A 19,352-nucleotide genomic window follows, 5' to 3' on the forward strand; every position below is an offset into this window, starting at 1 on the left:
GTGCAGAGGCGGGTGGTGAGTGCTCTCCCCGGCCCCCCCCCCCCCCCCACGGGCCTGGGGCAGGCGGAGCGGAGGTGAGGCGGTGAGTGTGGGAGGTGGGAGCTCAGGAGAGCACTGGAAGGAGGCCGTGGAGGGCGGGGGACATGGCAGGGCAGTGGGGGGGATGTCTGGGTCGGGCAGAGCAGGGGGCCTATGGTGGGGAGTGCGGCCTGAGCCTCAGGGGCAGCCTCTGCCTGAGGTGTGTGGAGTCTCAGGTCAGGATCACCCAAAAGCACTCCTGAGAAGGCAGGAGACTCCCGTTTAATTCACTGAACAGCTTGGCAAGATGAGAACGTGCCTTCAAGATCCAAGCCTTTAGGCAAGAGGAGGCCCCGGCGGGGGAGGCGGGCTCTTTGGTGTGCAGTGGGCGGAGGGGGGCTGGAGGGGGGCTGGTCGTCAGAGGCCCCCCAGCTCGGCCGCCAGGAAGGCCAGCAGGAAGCGGCTGGCGTGTCTGTCCACGATGAGCGGCGAGAAGCCCAGGACGCGCCGGGCCCTTGGCAGCACCTTGGGGTCTGGAGCACATGGGGGTCTTAGGGCCTCTCGGCACTGCCAGCCCACACCCAGGTGACGCGGCTCGCACCGCCGAGCAGGCGGCCAGGCACTGACCCCAGGACCTCGGCAATCTCAACGTGGCCAGAAAGGAACGGTGGGGCCATGCCGGGCCTGGGGGCCTCAGCCCTGGGCCTCTGGCCACCCGTCAGGGCCATGACACTGGAGGGGACCCCAGGCCCCACGCAGGCAGCGCTTTCTAACCCCTGAGCCCTGCTTCATGCACCCCTCCTCCCAAAGGGGCCTCGTTCTCTGACCCCTGGAGGGGTCACTGAGGGCCAAGTGCAGGAACTGGGGCCACCACCACTGGGCCCCGCACCCTCTCCCCTCAGCCGGCCACTGCCCCACTGCGGTGGGAACACAGAGGCACGGAGAGCCGGGCGGGCTTCCTGCAGAGCCGGGCGGGCACTGTGCCCCGGGGGCGGGAGGGGAAGCCTCTGTCCTGGGCTCGGGGCCAGGCCGCGCTGAGTGGCACCCACCTGGAGGGCAGCAGTAGACGAGGAGGGCCAGCCCCGCGGCCAGGCCGAGGCAGGCCAGGAAGGCCATGGGTCCTGGGGGAGAAGCATGGGTGAGCGGCTCTTGTACCCCTGAGGGCGGGTGCAGTCCTCGGGCCACGAGGGACAGGCTAGGACCCAGGTGGGGTCAGCTGGGTGGGGCACCCCCAGGGAGCACCCTGGGGGATCTGTCCACGGGGAGCAATCTCAACATGGCCAGAGCCCACCGTGGAGGGGCGCCCGGGGTGGAGGGGACCCCGGGGTGGAGGGGACCCCGGGGCGGAGGGGAGCCCGGGGTGGGGGCGGCAGTTACCCCTGTCGCTGAGCGCGTGGCTGGCGGTGCCCAAGTCCAGGTCTGTGCACTCCAGGTCGGAGTTCTCTGGAAACAGAAGCAGAGGCGCAGTTGGTGGGGGCCAGAGAGGAAAGTGGTCGCTGGCCTCAGAAAGCCAAGGGGGCTGCCGAGGTCCTTTGCCCCCGGGGCCCCCAGCCCCTGGCAGAGCTGGACCAGGCTGTGCTGTCACTGAGCCTCCGGCCCGCGTGGTGGAGCTGGTGCTGGGGAAGGGACCCTGCATAGTTGGGGGTCTCCTTTTGTCCACTTCCTGGGACCCTGGGAGTCATGAGGGGGGGCACTGTTCCCTCGTGACCATGAGGTGCCTGTCAAAGGTCTGGTGATGCCCACGTCAGCAGGTGCTCTCTCCCCGGCCTCCCCAAGTGGCCGCCCGCCACACACCCTCGAGGGCACCCGTGAGCCGGGCCGCGCAGGGCCGGAGGGCGCCACGGCTGGCGTGACAGCACCATCGGTGCCGGCGCCCAGAGCCAGTCCTGCCGCCCGTCGTGGGGCAGATGCCAGCCCGGCGTCACGGCTGATGGCCTGAGTGAGCCACCCCGTCCCTGGGGGCCTCTAAATTCTAAGATTCGGGGAGAGTAGCCCCTCCTCCTGGGCCTGGTGCAGACGCCTCAGGACTGGGCTGCCGTCGGGCCTGCGCGTCCCTGTCCTGGGCCCGGCAGGTCAAAGGGACACAGCTCAGCACCCACCACGGGCCGGTTCACTCAGGCTGGCCCAACTGGGGCGGTGCGGTCAGCAAGGGGAGGGTTCCCACAATGCTCTGGGTTACAGGTGGAAGAGGCAGATGCTACCTTTTGTGTAAAAAACTGGCACAAAAGAAAGAGACAGAGACAGGAAGACAGAGATATCTGTGTGGCCAGGCACCCTCCCTCCGCTCTGGGACCACAGAGAGGAGATGCGGTGGCGGGAGGACTCTGGCCGAGCAGGTGGATGCTGAGGCCCGGCGCTGGCCGTGCACTTACGCCCGGTGTGCCTGCTGGGCAGGCGGCGGTGCAGGGGCTGGGCATGGATGTAGAGGGCGCGGTAGAACTCCTGGCAGTCCCGCTCGCTGCTCCGCTGCAGGTGGCCCAGCAGGTCACAGAGCCGGACGCGCAGGGATGCCCTGGGGTTCCGGAACTGGGGCAGGAGGCACACAAAGGACAGTCAGGCCCTCAGGGGCCGCGCCCGCCCCTCCCCCCCACTGGCTCCAGCTCTCTCGTGGGAGGTGCCTCCGACCAGGGGCTCCGAACGCCCCTGCAGAGAGTGACTGAACCACGGCCTCACGGTGCCAAGACTGCGTTGGGTCACAGCACGGCCAGTCCTCGCACTCCCGTGACATGGAAAGCAGCCACCAAGGAAGGCGGCAGGGACGTTATCCGTGTGGGAACCCAGCGGCCTGTTTGTGACCTCAGCAAACTGAAGCCTCGGTTTGCTTTGCTTGTGGTGGAAAGGGAGTGCTGAGCCCCCTGCAGGGCTGGTGAGGGCAGCGCTGAGGCGATGGCATGATCACTTCTAGTGGTTTATCGTCCAGCAGCGGTCGGCAGAGCCAAATAACAGTACAACTGACATTTCTTCTGAGAGCACATTTTTAAATTTAAACTATATAGGTAGGTACATTGTTATTAACTTAATTAGGGTACTCCTAAGGCTTAGGGAGAGCCACACTCAAGGGGCCAAACAGCCGCATGTGGCTCTCGAGCCAGTTTGCCGACCACGGGTCTACAGGAATGTGATGCGAGTATTTAAAAGGGGTAAGGAGGAAAGAACTGGCGCCTTTGATGTGTCTGATGGAGAAATGTGTAGTTCTAAAGGTCAGTGGACATGGCACGTGGCATTGACCTCCAGGATCTGGAGGCCATAGCTTGGTGCTGCCACCTAGTGGCGAAATACCATTCCACATGGACACAATGGGGAGGTAAGTGCAGGCCTGAGTGTCCTTTTTCCTGTACAAACATGGGAAACTGTTCAAATGGTTTTTACAATGAATGTGTGTTAGACTTTTAATTTCAACAGTGCAATACAAATTTGGGCTCCTCCTTTTTCACTTCCTGTGCTACTTCCACGACTTGAGAAAGCAGCCCATAGCAGTCCCTGCGCTTCCAATCTGCCGGGACCCACCCCTCCCTGTGCCAAGGCAGGGAGCTGCAGCCCAGTCACCCCGTGGGGCAGCAGGCTCTGGACCCCAAAGTCCTGGCTGATCCCTGGCACCCACCTCAGCCCCATGGGGGAGCCAGAGAAGCAGGGATAGCAGGCAAGGTCACCCACTCTTACCCAGTGTCCACAAACAGCTGAGCCAGATGACAGCTAAAATATGTGCCCGTTATGACCTTTCGGAAGAGCCCTGTGATGCCAGGGTGGGGCCTAGCCAGCACCCCTGCTCCCCCGCTCCCCGCTCCCAGGTATGTCACATTGTGGCGTGTTGTCACATGTCTCCCGTGATACTTCCAGCCCTGGGCCCAAGGTCACCCAAAGAGACAGGTCTTCACTTTCGAGCTCTCCTCACCGCCCCCCAGGCCCGCCCCTCACCTTTTCCGCATCCTTGTTGCTGAGGATCTGGGGGCAGTAGCGGTTCAGCTGCAGGATGATCCTGTCCACCTGCTGCTCGCTCAGGTGCCCAGGGCTCAGCAGGAAAGGCGTGTCCTGCACCAGCCGGTCGCAGTAGGTCTGCTCTGAAACAGGCAGAGGAGCGCAGGGGGCCTCAGTCAGCGGGCCCAGGCCAGGGAGGCACGCCGCTGTAAGCACCGGGACAGCTGCTGACCCCCAGCCTGCATGGGCCTCACGCACAGCCCAGAGCCCTCCATGTCCTGCCAACCCCTTGGCCTGAAGATGGGGTGGTGGGTGCAGTGAGAACTGTCCACAGTGTGGGACAGGCCTCTGCCCCTCTCTTCTCTGAAATAAACTCAGGGGCTAAGAGTCTGCTGTTCGCGGGCCCCCACAAAGCCCGCGGGAGATACCCAGGCCTGGGAAGGGCACAGGCAGCCTGGGCAAGGCCCGACCCACGGCTTCCACAGGCACATGTCCCGGGGCCAGCGCGCAGGCTCGGGGGCTGTGGTGGCAGGGCGGCAGGACCGTGAGTCACAGGAAGACAGCATCGCCCTCAGCCTGCCTGCAGCAGGCCATGTGCCTGCCTGGGGTGTTTGGGAAGGCTTCTTCTTTTGTCTTTTCTTTCAGAATCACCATTACAACATCGTCGCTGCACCTTCTTTCCATTAAGAACATTCTTTACAATGACAAGCCTTTAAAGATGAAGGGTGGGGTAAAGGCTGGCAGGTGGGGGCACAGGGTCTCCAAGGGAGGATGCTGAGTCCCTGAGCACCAGCTGCCTGAACAGATGCACCGCACCGCCTTACTTACCTACCTGTGCCAGCTTGTCCCGCTTCCCGGTGGACATAGGGGCAGGGGGGGCGGGCAGAGCTGTATAGGAGAAGAGTGTTTGTATGTGATTGGAGTTAAGTTGGTATCAATTCAAATTAGATTGCTATAAGTTTAGGAGAGTATGTATGATCTCATGGTAACCACAAAGAAAATTGCCACACTATATTGTTACTGCAAAAAACCAACTAAACACAAAAGAAGGCAGTAGTGGAAGAACTGAAGGACAAAAAAGCTACAAGACATACAGAAAAGAAATAGCAAAGGCAGAAACAAGTTATTTCTATCAGTAATTGCTTTACATCTAAATAAATTAAATTGTCCCATCAAAGGCAGAGACTGGCAAAATTTATCTGTGATGTTATGATTTATAAGAAATATACATTTGGTCTTTGTCCCGCTTCCTGGCACACAGCTCCTGAAACCCTGGGAATTTCTCTATTTTTAATCATCACCCCAGACAGCATCACCCTCAGCCTGTCTGCAGCAGGCCGTGTGCCTGCCCAGGGTGCAGGATATTTTCCCCACTGATTTCTAGAGAGCGTGGAAGGCAGGGAGGAGGGAGAGAGAGAAACATAGACGTGAGAGAGACACATGGATTGGTTGCCTCCGGGGCTGGAGGACCTGCAACCGCAGTGCGTGCCCCTGACCGAACCCGTGACCCTGAGCAAACCGTCCAGGGCAGGAATGTCTCACATATATAAACAGCACTCCACCACACAGTAACAATAGACATTCTCCTCAGTGCACATGGAACATTCTCCAAGGTAGGCATCAAAACAAGTTTGGCCACAAAACAAGTCTTAATTGATTTAAAAATATTGGAATTATACAAAGGATCTTTTCTGATCACATGGAATAAAGCTAGAAATCAACAGTAGAAGGAACACTGAAAAGTTCACAAGTATGTGAAAATTAAATAACCAACAGATCAAAGAAGTCACAGGGAAAATAGAAAATACCTTGAAACAAATGAAAACCCCCCCAGCATATCAAAACTTAAGGGATGCAGTGAAAGCAGTGCTGAGAGGGGAATTTATGGAAGAAATATCTTAACTCAATAACCTAATGCTTCAAGGAACTAGAGAAAGAGCAAACTAAACCCAAAGAGGCCGGAGGAAGGAAATAATAAAGATTGGAGTGCAGCCAGCTGGCGTGGCTCAGTTGGTTGAGCATCGACCTATGAACCAGGGGGTCACAGTTCGATTCCAGTCAGGGTGCATGCCTGGTTTCAGACTCGATCCCCAGTAGGGGGTGTGCAGGAGGCAGCCAGTCAATGATTCTCTCTCGTGATGTTTCTCTCTCTCTCTCCCTCTCCCTTCCTCTCTCTGAAATCAATAAAAACATATTTTTGAAAAATATTAGAGTGCGGGTAAATGAAATAGAGAAAAAAACAGTAAAAAATTCAACAAAACCATAAGTTGGTTCATTGAAAAAATCAACAAAACCTTTAGCCAAACTAACAACAACAACAAAAAAGACTCAAATTACTAATATCAGAATTTAAAGTTGGGATATTACTACCAATTTTACAGGGGCGGTGGGGGGAGGCTTATAAGAGAACACTATACACATTTGAATGGCAACTAATTGGACAACCTAGATGAAATGAACAAATTCCTAAAAGCACACAAACTACCAAAGCTGACTCATGAAGAAATAGAAAATCTGAATAGATGTATAACTAGTAAGAGACTAAATCAGTAATCAAAATTGTTCCAGCAAGTAAAAGCCCAGGACCAGACAGCTTCACTGGTGAATTCTACCAACATTTGAAGAACTACCACCAATCCCTCTCAAGCTTTTCCAAACAACTGGAGAGGAGGGAACACTCCATAACTCACTCTTTGAGTCCAACATTGCTTTGATACCAAAGCCATGATACAAAGACACTACAAGAAAGCTATAGACCAATATTGCTTATGAATACTGATGCAAAATCCACAACAAAATACTAGCAAATTGAATTCAGCAGCATATTAAAAGAATTTATTCCAGGCCTGGCGGCATGGCTCGGTGGTTGAGCGTCAACCTATGAACCAGAAGGTCATGATTTGATTCCTGGTCAGGCAATGTGCCTAGGTTGTGGGCTCCATCCCCAGTAGGGGGGCGTGCAGAGGGCAGCCAATCAATGATTCTCTCTCATCATTGATGTTTCTATCTCTCTCTCCCTCTCCCATCCTCTCTGAAATCAATAAAAATAAATATATTTGGGGGGAAAAAAAGAATTTATTCCAAGAATGCAAGGATGGTTCAACACATGAAAAACATTACTATAATAGATCACATTAATAGAAAAACAAAAGATCACCTCAAGTGATGCAAAAAACAATTTGACAAAATTTAATACACTTCCTTGATTTAAAAAAATCAATACATTAGAAATAGAAGAAGTTTCTCAACATAATGAAGGTCATATAGGAAAAGTTTACAGCAAACATCATATTCAATAGTGAAAGACTAAAGCTTTTCCTCTAAGATAAGAAATAAGACAAGGATACCCACTCTCACTATTTTTTATTCAACATAGTACTAGAAGTCCTCATCAGAGCAATTAGGCAAGAAAAGCGGGGGAAAGGAAGAAGTAAAATTATCTCTGTTTGCAGATGACATGATCTTATATATAGAAAACCCCAATGTTTTTTTAAAAAAAGACACCTGTTAGAACTAATATATTCACAGCAAAGTTGCAAGATACAAAATCAACACACAGAAAACCGTTTGCTTTTTTATACACTAACAGTGAAAAATAAAAAAAATAACACAATTCTATTTATAGTAGCATCAAAAAGAATACAATACTAAGGAGTAAGTTTAGCCAATGAGGTGAACGACTGGTGCGCTGGAAACTACAAAAAGGACTGCTGAATGAAATGGAACAAGGCACAAATAAATGAAAAGACATCCCATGTTCATAGACCGGAAGACTTAATATTGTGAAGATGACGATACTACCCAAAGTGATCTGCAAATCCAATATAATCCCAATCTAAATCCCAATGATGATTTTTGCGGAAACGAAGCATCCTAGAATTCATATATCAAGGAACCCTCATAGCAAAAACAATCCTGAAAAATAACAAGGTTGGAGGACTCACACTTCCTAATTTCAAAATATACTTAAAAGCTACAAGAGTCAAAACAATGTGGCGGTGGCATAAAGACAGACATGTAGACCAATGGACTAGAATAAAGAGTCCAGAAATAAATAGTATTTTGAGTGGAAAAAACAGAGAGTGAAAAAGATAACCCACAGAATGAGAGAAAATATCTGTGAAGCATATATCTAGTAAGGGAATAATATTCAGAACACATAAAGAACTTCTAAAACCCAACAACAAAAAACACAAACAATACAATTAAAAAATGGGCATAGTATTTGAATAGGAATTTCTCCAAAGATATACAAGTGGCTACTAAGCACATGAAAAGTTGCTCATATCATTAGTCATTAGGGAAATGCAAACCAAACCACAATGAAATATCAGTTCATATTTATTAGGGTGAACTATCCTTACATTCTCCTTTAATGTGCTGCTGAATTCAGTTTGATATATATACATGGAGAAGGAAGATGTAAAAATTGGAATTCTCATACATTGCTGGTGGGCATGTAAAATGGTGCAGCCACTGTGGAAAAGAGTATGATAGTTCCTCAGAAAGCTAAACATAGAGTTGTCATATAACTGAGCAATTCCACTTCTAGGTATATACTAAAAAGAACTTAGTCCTGGCCAGGTAGCTCAGAGGGTTAGCGTGCCAACTCGATACACCAAGGTTGCAGGTCTGGTCCCTAATCAGGCACACACAGTGTCAGCCAACGATTACATACATAAGTGGAACAACCAACTGATGTTTCTCTCTTTCCCCCTCCCTTCCTCTCTCTAAAATCAACAAATAAATAAAAAGGAAAAAAAAGAACTAAAAGCAGAAAACTCAAACAGATTCTTGAACAAACATCAGTGTTCAGAGTAGCGTTACTCACAATAGCCAAAAGGTGAAGCAACTGATGGATGAGTGAGTAAACAGAACGTGGTCTGTATAATTCAGCCTTAAGAAGGAAGGAGATGCTGACGCATGCTATGGGTGGACACTGAAAACATTATGCTAAGTTTAAATAAGTCAGACACAGAAGGGCAAACATTGTGTGACTCCATGGATATGATATATCCAGAACAGGCAAATTCTAGAAAGAGAAAGTAACATCAGGAGCTGGGGCATGGAAGCAAGGGGCGTTATTGTTTATTGGGGATAGAGTTTCTGTTTGATAAAAAAGTTCTAGAAATGGATAGTGGTGATGGTTTCACAACATTGTGAATGTATTTAATGCCACCGAAATACTGTTAAAGTGGTACAACCAAAAAAAACAACAACTGAGTGGATATTTAAACTGTGGTTCATCCATACAATGAGATATAACTCAGTGATAAAAATACCTATGCAGTCATGAAAAGATAGGGAGGAAACAAATGCATATTTCTAAAAGTGAAAGACGCTAATGTGAAAAGACTACACACTGCATGATTCCAACAGAAAATGCAAAACGATGGAGACAGTAAAAAGATCAGTGGTTGCCAGAGGTTAGGGAACAGGAGGGGCGAATGGATGGAGCAAAGGTTTTAGGGCAGTGACACTGCTCGTATGACAATAATGGCGAATACAGGACGTCTTACACTTTTCAGAACTCGTCGAATGTACAACACAAGGAGTGAACCATAACGTAAACTACAGTTAGTACCAATCTATGAAATTGGTTTATCAAGTGCCAAAAATGCACATACTAATGCAAGATGTCAACAATCCTGGGAACCGAAGTGGGGGTGGGGCGGATCCTCTGAACTATTTGCTCAACGTTCTACAAACTAAAATTGCTCTAAAATAAAACCTCGTAAATAGAAAGAAACCCTAGGTGCTAATCCCACTGCTGAATTTTAAAGCAAGCAGATGCCCCTGAGGTGGGGCTGCCTGGGCAGGGGCACAGGGACACCACGGAGTGATGGAGATGCTCTGGCTGACTGGGCCTGCACGGTCGTTCCATGGTGCACACACTTGTCCAAACTTACCTAATTATCCACTAAAATGACTCATTCACTTGTAAGAAACTTATACTCAGTAAGGTGACTTTTTTAAATGGGGTCATCATGTGGGAACATGTGGGTCTCCTCCCCAGTTCCTCTGTGGGGCTGACTAAACAGACCATTTGTTTCCTCATCTCGCCCTCCCAATGCCCGCTCACACGAGGGTCTTTTTACCCTAGAAAACAAATCTCTAACTTCTAAATTCTCCCAGCCCCTGAAATCTACCTGGAATACAGACTCGTCAGCAGACCCACCAGTGAGCAAGCTGCACGCAGGATGCCCAGGGACCTGCCACAGCCACGTGACAGGACCCTCCGGCCACCCGGCTTCGGCACTCTGATTACTCCTTCTTAAGGGCCCCAGCCAGCTGTGCCCCACAGCTGGGCATTCTATGGAACAGGTCATCTGCATCCTTGGGTCAGTGCAAGCACAACCCCCCTTCCCCTGATTTCAGATAGGGAAACTGAGGCACAGCAAGTACAACTCAGCCAGCTAGGGAGTGATGGGTCAAGGTGGATCCAGGCACTGTCGGGCCACCTCTTGACATCCGGAATCTCTCCCCCATGTGCATCTGTGCACGCGGCCGGCACACAGTAGGCAGTCCCTAGACCTCTGGAATGAATGGACGGAGGTGGGTGCACCTAGGCCAGCACCCTGCAGCAGCTCCTCCAGCCCTGCGGGGCTCCTCCAGCCCTGCGGGCCAACAGCCAGGCGGGGATCCTACTGCCCCAGCTGTAACCACCTGGCACAGTGCCACAGCCCGTGGGATGAGGCTCCAGGCTCTGCTGCACCCTGTGGTTGCTGTCAACTGCACGCACACCACACCCAGGCGGCCACTCGGAGGCACGAAAAGGCACCGGAAAAGGAAACCACTTTGGTCTAGGTCCTGATACACAGTCCCAGATGGTTTTTACAGGATATAGGAAGAAACATGCTCTGGCACAAAACCCACCAGGATTCTGCCAGCTCCCCACCTCCCCCACCTCCATGCCCAGCTGGCGCTAGGACTACAGACTCATGACACCCGCCTGCACTAGTGGCCTGGTCAGCCGGCCCCACTGCTCTCACCTGGCGCCCAGCCCCCAGCTGCACCACCCTGCCAGGAGCCCTGCCCCAGGCAAGAACACCATCCCAGTGGTTTCCACCTGGCTAAGGCTCAGCCCGCTGTCCCTCCCGCCCCCGACCCCCAGGCCTTGCCCACGCACTTCAGATGCTTGGGCTTCAGCCTCCAGTCCGAATGGAATCTCCCGGGATTCCCTCCTGTCTCAGAGTCCGACCTGGCCTTGGGCATGAAAGAGCTGAGCTGAGACGGCTCTCTCTCTAGCACACCACAAGGCAGGGACTGATTCCACAGCCACAGCACTGCAACAGTAACATCTGCAGCCACAAGTAAAAAGGGTTCGGAGGAATGACAGGGGAGGGGAAGGCAACAGCGGGGTCCCTTCTGGCCTAGACTGGGACCTGGTGTCCCAGAAGTCACCAGGTTCCAGCCCCTGAAATCCTGAGTGTGCAGGATCCATTCTGAGACTCCACTGAGTTCTGGGGGGAAGGACAGGGCCTTCTGGGCCTACCTGACCCCCTGGTGCACCCCCAGGTGAGTTCTGTCCCATGAGGCAGAAGAGTGGGTCCCTCAGGGATGAGGTGTGACTTCTGGGAGCCCCCACAGTCCCTGACCACTCTGCATGGGTCTGCCATGGCCCATCACTCGGGGCTTCTCCAACTGGGGAGGGTCCACAGAGCAGTGTGGCCCTACTCCGCTAGGTCAGGAGTGCGCTGAGAGCTCCAGTTCATGGGGGGGGGCGGGGTAGTTGCTGGAGGCTTAGCCCCCCATTTTCCCGAGCCTGTCCCTGCTCCAGCTGTGCAGTGCAGGGGTGCCAGAGTCCCTGGGTGCCACACACAGCCCAAGCGCGCGGCGCCTGCGACCCAGGTCAGGAGGCTGGCAGGACAGTGTGTTACTCCCCCTGCAAGCACAGCAGGACCCAGCACTTCACCTCCCCTCGGTCAGGGGCATCCTCACCCAGCACCGCCCGGCCACAGGTGAGCATCGGCCTGAGTCCGCCCAGGGCCCTCCAGGGCCTGACCACGCCCTCGGCCCCCGTCGTCCCGCCGAGCGAGAAGGCGGTCACCGGCACGCGGTCGCGGTAGCAGTCACGGACAAGGTCACTGGGGCAAGGAGTGAGGAGCGGCCCCCAGGGCGACGTGGGGAGCCGGCCCTGGAGACCCCCGGGGGCGCGTGCCGTCCCGGGATTGCAGGCACGGCCGCAGCCCACGCTCACCTGTCATGCTGGCCGCACAGGTGCCCCGGCGGGCACCGACCTGTCCCCCGGCAGCCGCCCGGCTTCCCGCTGCCGCCGCGGCCCGCTAGCCCCCGCTGACCTCCGCCCACCGCCCGAGGCGGCCCGCCCCTTCCCGGAAGGCCCCGCCCCCAGCGTCTTGACGTCGCCCGCACAACCCTAACCCCGCCCTCATGGAGGCCCCGCTTTCCCGCTAGGCCGCGCCCCTGATCCCCTAAGCTCCGCCCCTCAAGCCTTAGCTGCTCTAGCGTCCGCTAAGAGACCGCCGGAGCCCTTAGCTCCGCCCCCAACTGAACAGGGCGGTCCCGGGCCGCGTCCCCACCGGAAGCGCCAAACCCCGCTCTTCTTAGCCCTGCCCTTCCTCTAAGCCCCGCCCCCGACGACGATGTCACCACCCAAGCCCTATAGCCGGCCCCACTGAGCCCCGCCCCCACGGGCCTGGGCTCCCGCACCCGCCTCTCGGAGCCCCGCCCTCGCCAGCCTGAGGCCTTCTTAACAGGAGCCTCAGCCCCGCTCGCCGGGCACAGCATTCTCTGAGGCCCTTTGCCCCGCCCCTCACTCTAGCCACGCCCCCAGCCCGAGGCAGCCTCTGTGAGAGCCCAGGCGCGCCTTCCTGGCCCCGCCGTGCCCTCCTATTGGCTCCTTCCCTGGATTGGTCCCGCCCCCGGCCCTACCTGCTTGGCTGCCTGTGGGATTTCTGGTGAGGGCACATGCCCAGGTTGCAAGCTCATGGCAGCAGGGACGTGCAGGAAGCAGCTGATGGACGTTACTCTCTCACCTCATTCTTTTTCTTCTCTCTCCCTTTCTCTCTAAAAATCAATTTAAACCAATTTTTTTTTTAAAACTGAGGCTTTGAGAGAGGAAGTGACTTACGGTCATGTAGAAGGTCAGGTCATGGGGGTACAAGCTGGAAGCAAAAGGTTGGGGAACGTCTAATGCCCTAAAGGGATCAGTCAAAGAGGACAATGCCTGCACAGTGACCACGCCCTGATCCAAGATAGAAGTTGGACTCAATGGTGTGACTTGAGTGGGATACTCCCCTCTCTGGAGCCCCCATCTGCAAAAGTGGGCCACCTGTCTATCAGTGTGACCCCGACTAGGAGGTCATTTAAGTTGCCTGAACCTCAGTTTTCCAGTCTGTAAAATGGGTGACCTTGGACAAATACCTCCTTCCCCAGAGTCCACTCCCTTTCTGTCAGGCCTGGCCTTTCCAGCTCTGGTGCCCACTCCAGGAAGCTTCCAGGCCCACAGAATGCAAATGCACAGGACTCCCACCACAAAATGGAGAGCTGTGGTGGGAAGGGAAAGCAGGGCCTCCCAGCAGCCACTTGGTTTTATACCTGGTTCCTTCTCTGCCTGTGCTGGCTGCTCCCCCATTAGCATGCTCTCATCTGAGCTGCTGGGGCTGGACTTAGAGTGGGGGCCCAAGCTCAGTATTTACTTCTTGGACAGCACAGGATGCTCAGGTTCCCAAGTCCATGTGCCCCCTTCCACGTCTGTGCCTCAGTTGTCCTCTGTAAAACAGGACTGGAACTGACCATCAAAGGTTTGTGCAGTTGGGGTATCCAGAGAGTGGGTGCAGTTATCTCCTGGACACCTCAAGCCCTGGGGCCAAGTCGTGGTGGTCACTGCTGGGAGCCACCATGCTCTAAAACTGAGGGCGCACCTGGCCCGGCTCCAGGAAATGCCCAGCCTGAGCCTGCTCCCCCTGGAAAGCCCTACACCGTCCTCACAGGGACTTCTGGAGAGTCCTCTTGAGCACAGTAGAACCCAGCCTGGACCCTGTTAGCCCATATCTGTCACCCTGTGTCATGGCTCCTAGCATTTACCATTTAGTTCATTCATTTCACCTAGAACAATGGTCCTTTTTCTGCCAAGGGCCATTTGGATATTTATAGCATCTTTTGTGGGCCATACAAAATCATCAACTTAAAAATAAGCCTGCTATATTTGGTCAAACATTTACTGAAACCACCGTAATGTGATGCCTGGAACTGCTTCTCTTTGGCGAGGCATGTGCTGTTAGCTGGTGTTGAAGATATTGCTACTTGCAACTGCTTTTCCAGGTTTGCGTCTGTCAGTCTAGAATGCAGTGGACTCTGCGATGGTAAGTTTTGGAAAGAACTGCTTGCACAGGTTAAAAATGGCAGCGGTATAAGTGGATGCTGCACAGACACACTCCCAGGACCAAACTGAAATTAAAATACAAAAAAACAAACAAACCCCAAACACATCCTGAATAATCAACTGAGGACCAGCTGGAGAGAACCCTGATAAACAAGGAGTGGAGAGCGAACAGAGCCTGGGAGGAGGGGCAGGGGCGTGAAAGGGCCAGCCGGGCTCCCACAGATATATTAAAAAGGTCATATATGATGACCATGCAGGATTTACTCCAGGGACGCAAGGCTGGTACAATATTCACAAATCAATAAATGTGATACATCACATAAACAAAATGGGAAAAAGTCACATGATCACAGCAATAGATACAGAAACAGCATTTGATAAAATTCAGCACCCATTTTTTGATTAAAAGTCTCAGAAAAGTGGGAATAGAGGGATCATACCTCAACATAATAAAAGCTATATATGACAAACTGAAAGCTAACCACATACTCAATGGGCAAAAATTAAAAATGTTTCCCTTAAGAATAAGAACAAGACCACTCTTATTCAACATAGTGCTGAAAGTCCTAGCCACAGCAATCAGACAAGAAGAAATAAAAGGCGTCCAAATTAGAAAGAAGGAAGTAAAACTCTCATTATTCGCAGATGACATGATATTGTACATAACATGTCATCTGCGAATAATGAGAGTTTTACTTAAGAATAAGAACAAGACCACTCTTATTCAACATAGTCAAAAAGGTCATATATGATGACCATGCAGGATTTATTCCACGGATGCCAGGCTGGTACAATAGTAAATATTCTTAAGGGAAACATTTTTAATTTTTGCCCATTGAGTATGAGGTTAGCTTTCAGTTTTTCATATATAGCCTTTATTATGTTGAGGTATGATCCCTCTATTTCCACTTTTCTGAGAGTTTTAATAAAAAAATGGGTGCTGAATTTTATCAAATGCTGTTTCTGTATCTATTGCTATGATCAACTAACCGGCTTGGCTCAGTGGATAGAGCGTCAGCCTGCGGACTCAAGGGCCCTAGGTTCGATTCTGGTCAAGGGCATGTATCTTGGTTGCGGGCACATCCCCAGTGGGGAGTGTGCAGGAGGCAGCTGATCGATGTTTCTCTCTCATCGATGTTTCTAACTCTCTATCCCTCTCCCTTCCTCTCTGTAAAAAATCAATAAAATATATTTTTTAAAATAAATAAATAAAAGATATTGTACATAGAAAACCCTAATTACTACATTTAATAAATTAATTTGGCAATGTAGCAGAATACAAAATTAACACCCAAAAAATCAATGGCTTTTTTATACATCAGTAATGAATTATCATAAAGGGAAACTAAACAAACAATCCCATTTACCACTGCAACAACAAAAAAATTATGATACTTAGGAATAAACTTAACCAAGGAGGTAAAAGACTTGTACTCAGAAAACTACAGGACATTGAAAAAAGAGATAGAGGAAGATATAAACAAGTGAGAAAATATACCATGTTCATGGATTGGTAGAATTAACATCATTAATATGTCCATACTACCCAAAGTAACCTATAGATTCAATGCAATCCCTATTAAACGACCAATGGCATATTTCACAGATCTAGAACAAATACTCCAAAAATTTATAGGTAACCAAGAAAGACCCCGAGAAGCTGAAGCAATCTTGAAAAAGATGAAAGTGGGAGGGATCACAATACCAGATATCAAGTTATACTACAAAGCCACTGTACTCAAAACAGCCTGGTACTGGCACAAGAACAGACATAGAGCCCAATGGAACAGAACAGAGAACCCAGAAATCGACCTAAGCCATTATGCTCAATTAATATCTGACAAAGGCCCTAACCAGTTTGGCTCAGCGGATAGAGCGTCAGCCTGTGGACTCAAGGGTCCCAGGTTCGATTCCGGTCAAGGGCATGTACCTTGGTTGCGGGCACATCACCTGTGGGGGTTGTGTAGGAGGCAGCTGATTGATGTTTCTCTCTCATCGATGTTTCTGACTCTCTATCTCTCTCCCTTCCTCTCTGTGAAAAATCAATAAAATATATTAAAAAAACAATCCGACAAAGGAGGCAAGAGCATATAATGGAGTCAAGACAGTCTCTTCAATAAATGGTGTTGGGAATAATTGGACAGATACATGCAAAAAAAAAAAAAATAAAATGAAACTAGACCACCAACTTACACCATACACAAAATAAACTCAAAATGGATTAAAGACTTAAATGTAAGCAGTGAAACTGTAAAAATCCTAGAAGAAACCACAGGCAGCAAAATCTCAGGCAGCTCTCATAGCAATATGTTTACAGATACATCTCCTAGGCCAGGGCAAAGGAAACTAAGGAGAAAATAAACAAATGGGACCACATCGAAATAAAAAGCTTCTGCACAGCAAAAGAAACCATCAACAAACTGAAAAGGGAGCCCACTGCATGGGAAAACATATTTGGCAATGATACATCTGATAAAGGGTTAATATCCAAAATATACAAGGAACTCATACAACTTAACAAAAGGAAGACAAACAATCCAATTAAAAAATGGGCAAATGATCTAAGTAGACACTTCTCCAAAGTGGACATACAGGTGGCCAATAAGCATATGAAAAAACTAGAGCCCTGTGCACAGGTAGGGTCCCTAGGCCTGGCCAGCGATCAGGGCAGACCCGAGCCTTCCTTCCAGCTGCAGGCCAGGGCCTTCATTCGTTCTGCACTGCCCCCTGGTGGTCAGTGCACATCATAGCTAGCAATTGAACTCCTGCTTGCGGGGCCCTCACCCCGCTGCCTTCAGTCACCTCCCTCTGCAGGGCGACTGGTGGGGCGATCAGGGTTCCCCGCTGGCACCCCCCTTGGTTGATCTGGGTTCTTCAGGCTGGGGGCAGCTCCTGCATTGAGCATCTGCCCCCTGGTGGTCAGTACACGTCATAGCAACCGGTCGTTCCTGCCATGTGGTTGATTTGCATATTAGGGTTTTATTATATAGGACTAGAGGCCCGGTGCACAAAAATTTGTGCACTCGGGGGAAGACGGGGTCCCTCAGACCGGCCTGTGCCCTCTTGCAGTCTGGGACCCCTCGGGAGATAACGACCTGCTGGCTTAGGCCTGCTCCCGGGTGGCAGAGGGCAGGCCCAATCCCTAGGTGCAGCCCCTGTTCGGGCTCAGAGCAGGGCCGACTGGAGTGTTGGGGCGCCGCCCCCTGTCATGTACAGAGCAGGGCAGATTGGGAGGTTGCGATGCCACCCTCAGTCACGCTCAGGGTAGGGCCAATTGGAGGGTTGGGGTACCGCCCTGTCACACTCAAGGCAGGGTGGATGGGGAGGTTGCGGCGCCACCCCTTGTCACACACAGAGCAGGGCTCATCAGGGGGTTTGGGGCTCCATACCCTGTCATGCACAGAGCAGGGTCAATCAGGGGGTTGGGGAGCTCCCCCCTGTCATGCACAGAGCAGGGCCGATCAGGGGGTTGAGGAGCTCCCCCCTGTCACTCACAGAGTAGGGCCGATAGGGGAGTTGGGGCACTGCCCCCTGTCACACTCAGGGCAGGGCGGATCAGGGGGTTGGGGGGCCGCCACTCTCATACTCAGGGCAGGGCCAATGGGGAGGTTATGGCTCTACCCCGTCACACACAGAGCAGGGCCCGTGGGGGACGGGGGGGGGGGGGGCGGGGGTTGGGGCCCCGCCCCCTGTCACACACAGAGCTGCAGGGCTATCAGGGGGTTTGGGCGCTGCCCCCTGTCATGCTGATCCCAGTGCCGGAAGGCCTCATGGCTCCGCTGATCCCGGTGCTGGGAGGCATATTACCCTTTTACTATATAGGATAGAGGCCTGGTGCATGGGTGGGGCTGGCTGGTTTGCCCTGAAGGGTGTCCTGGATCAGGGTGGGGGTCCCCACTGGGGTGCCTGGCCAGTCTGGCTAAGGGGCTGAGGGCTGTTTTCAGGCTGGGACTGAAGCTCCCAACCGCTCCGTTTTTTCTTTTTCTTTTTTTTATTCTGGGCCAGCTTTAGCTCTGAGGCCTCGGCTGCTGAAAACAGGTTTCTGGCCTTTGTTTACCGTCTGTATTTGATACAATGTTGCAGTCCGGCTGGCTGAAGCTCCGCTGAGTAAAGCAGGTTTCTGGGGTTTTTTTAGCTTCTTTATTCACACCATAGTTGCTGAGAGTTGCAGCTGAGAGGCCGGCAAGTCAGGTGGGGAACGTTGGAGTTCTCCGTCACTGAAGCAAGCAAGCCTCCCTCTTCCCATCAGCTGCCTGGCTGCCGGCCTCCATCTTGGCTGCCAGTTAATTTGCATATCTCGGCCCCACTCTGTGAGTGACAGGGGGATTAGCCAATGGGAAGGGTAGTGGAGTGACACTAATTACCATGTTTCTCTTTTATTAGTGTAGATGCTCAGAATCACTGATCATCAGAGAGATGCAAATTAAAACGACAATGCGGTATCACCTCGCACCTGTCAAAATGGCTACCATCAACAAATGACAAGTGCTGGCAAGGATGTGAAGAAAAGGGAACCTTAGTAAACTGCTGGTGAGAATGCAGACTGGTGCAGCCAGTTTGGCTCAGTGGATAGAGTGTTGTCCTGGGGAATGAGGGTTCTGGGTTTGATTCCGGTCAAGGACACATGCCTAGGTTGCCAGCTCGATTGCCAGTAGGGGGCGTGCAGGAGGCGGCCAATTAATGATTCTCTCTCATCATTGATGTTTCTATCTCTGTCTCCCTCTCCCTTCCTTTCTAAAAGCAATAAAAATATATCTTTAAAAAAATACTTGTCAAATGTTTAGTCTCCCTGCTGCTGAACTTGAAAGAAAGAAGAAAGAAAGAAAGAAAGGAAGAAAGAAAGAACAAAAGAAAGAAAGAAAGGAAGAAAGAAAGAGTATGGCGTTTCATCAAAAAATTAAAAATGGAACTGCTGTTTGACCCAGCAATTCCACTCCTAGGAATATATCCTAAGAAACCTGAAGCACCAATCAGAAAGAATGTATGCACCCCTGTGTTTACAGCAGCACAGTTGACAATAGCTAAGATCTGGAAACAGCCCAAGTGCCCATCAGTAGATGTGTGGATAAAAAGC

At 51.8% G+C, this 19,352-nt stretch overlaps 1 protein-coding gene across 2 annotated transcripts; it reads right to left on the minus strand.

Moving 5' to 3' along the window:
- Nucleotides 1–275: 275 nt before the first annotated feature.
- Nucleotides 276–12,270, minus strand: CARD19 (caspase recruitment domain family member 19). 2 transcript variants are annotated; one of them, XM_036302396.1, is made up of 7 exons: nucleotides 12,134–12,270; nucleotides 4,762–4,821; nucleotides 3,934–4,076; nucleotides 2,391–2,544; nucleotides 1,396–1,461; nucleotides 1,068–1,139; nucleotides 276–551 (listed from the first exon to the last, which is right to left on the minus strand). In XM_036302396.1, the coding sequence occupies exons 1-7, from the start codon at nucleotides 12,138–12,140 to the stop codon at nucleotides 436–438; spliced, it is 618 nt and encodes a 205-aa protein (XP_036158289.1). In that variant the 5' UTR covers nucleotides 12,141–12,270; the 3' UTR covers nucleotides 276–435. The 2 variants fall into 2 exon arrangements, with proteins under 2 accessions (XP_036158289.1, XP_036158290.1); XM_036302397.1 differs by lacking the exon at nucleotides 4,762–4,821 and having other exon boundaries at nucleotides 12,134–12,263.
- Nucleotides 12,271–19,352: the final 7,082 nt, after the last annotated feature.

The sequence above is a fragment of the Myotis myotis genome, unplaced genomic scaffold, assembly GCF_014108235.1.
Source record: "Myotis myotis isolate mMyoMyo1 unplaced genomic scaffold, mMyoMyo1.p scaffold_m19_p_31, whole genome shotgun sequence".
Classification (NCBI taxonomy): domain Eukaryota; kingdom Metazoa; phylum Chordata; class Mammalia; order Chiroptera; family Vespertilionidae; genus Myotis; species Myotis myotis.

Coding starts and splice junctions, on each gene's coding strand:
- CARD19 (XM_036302396.1), bottom strand. Junction 4,077..4,761: donor GGACAAGCTGGCACAGGTAG/GTAAGTAAGGCG, acceptor TGCCTGTTTCAG/AGCAGACCTACTGCGACCGG. Junction 1,140..1,395: donor CCACGCGCTCAGCGACAGGG/GTAACTGCCGCC, acceptor CTTCTCCCCCAG/GACCCATGGCCTTCCTGGCC.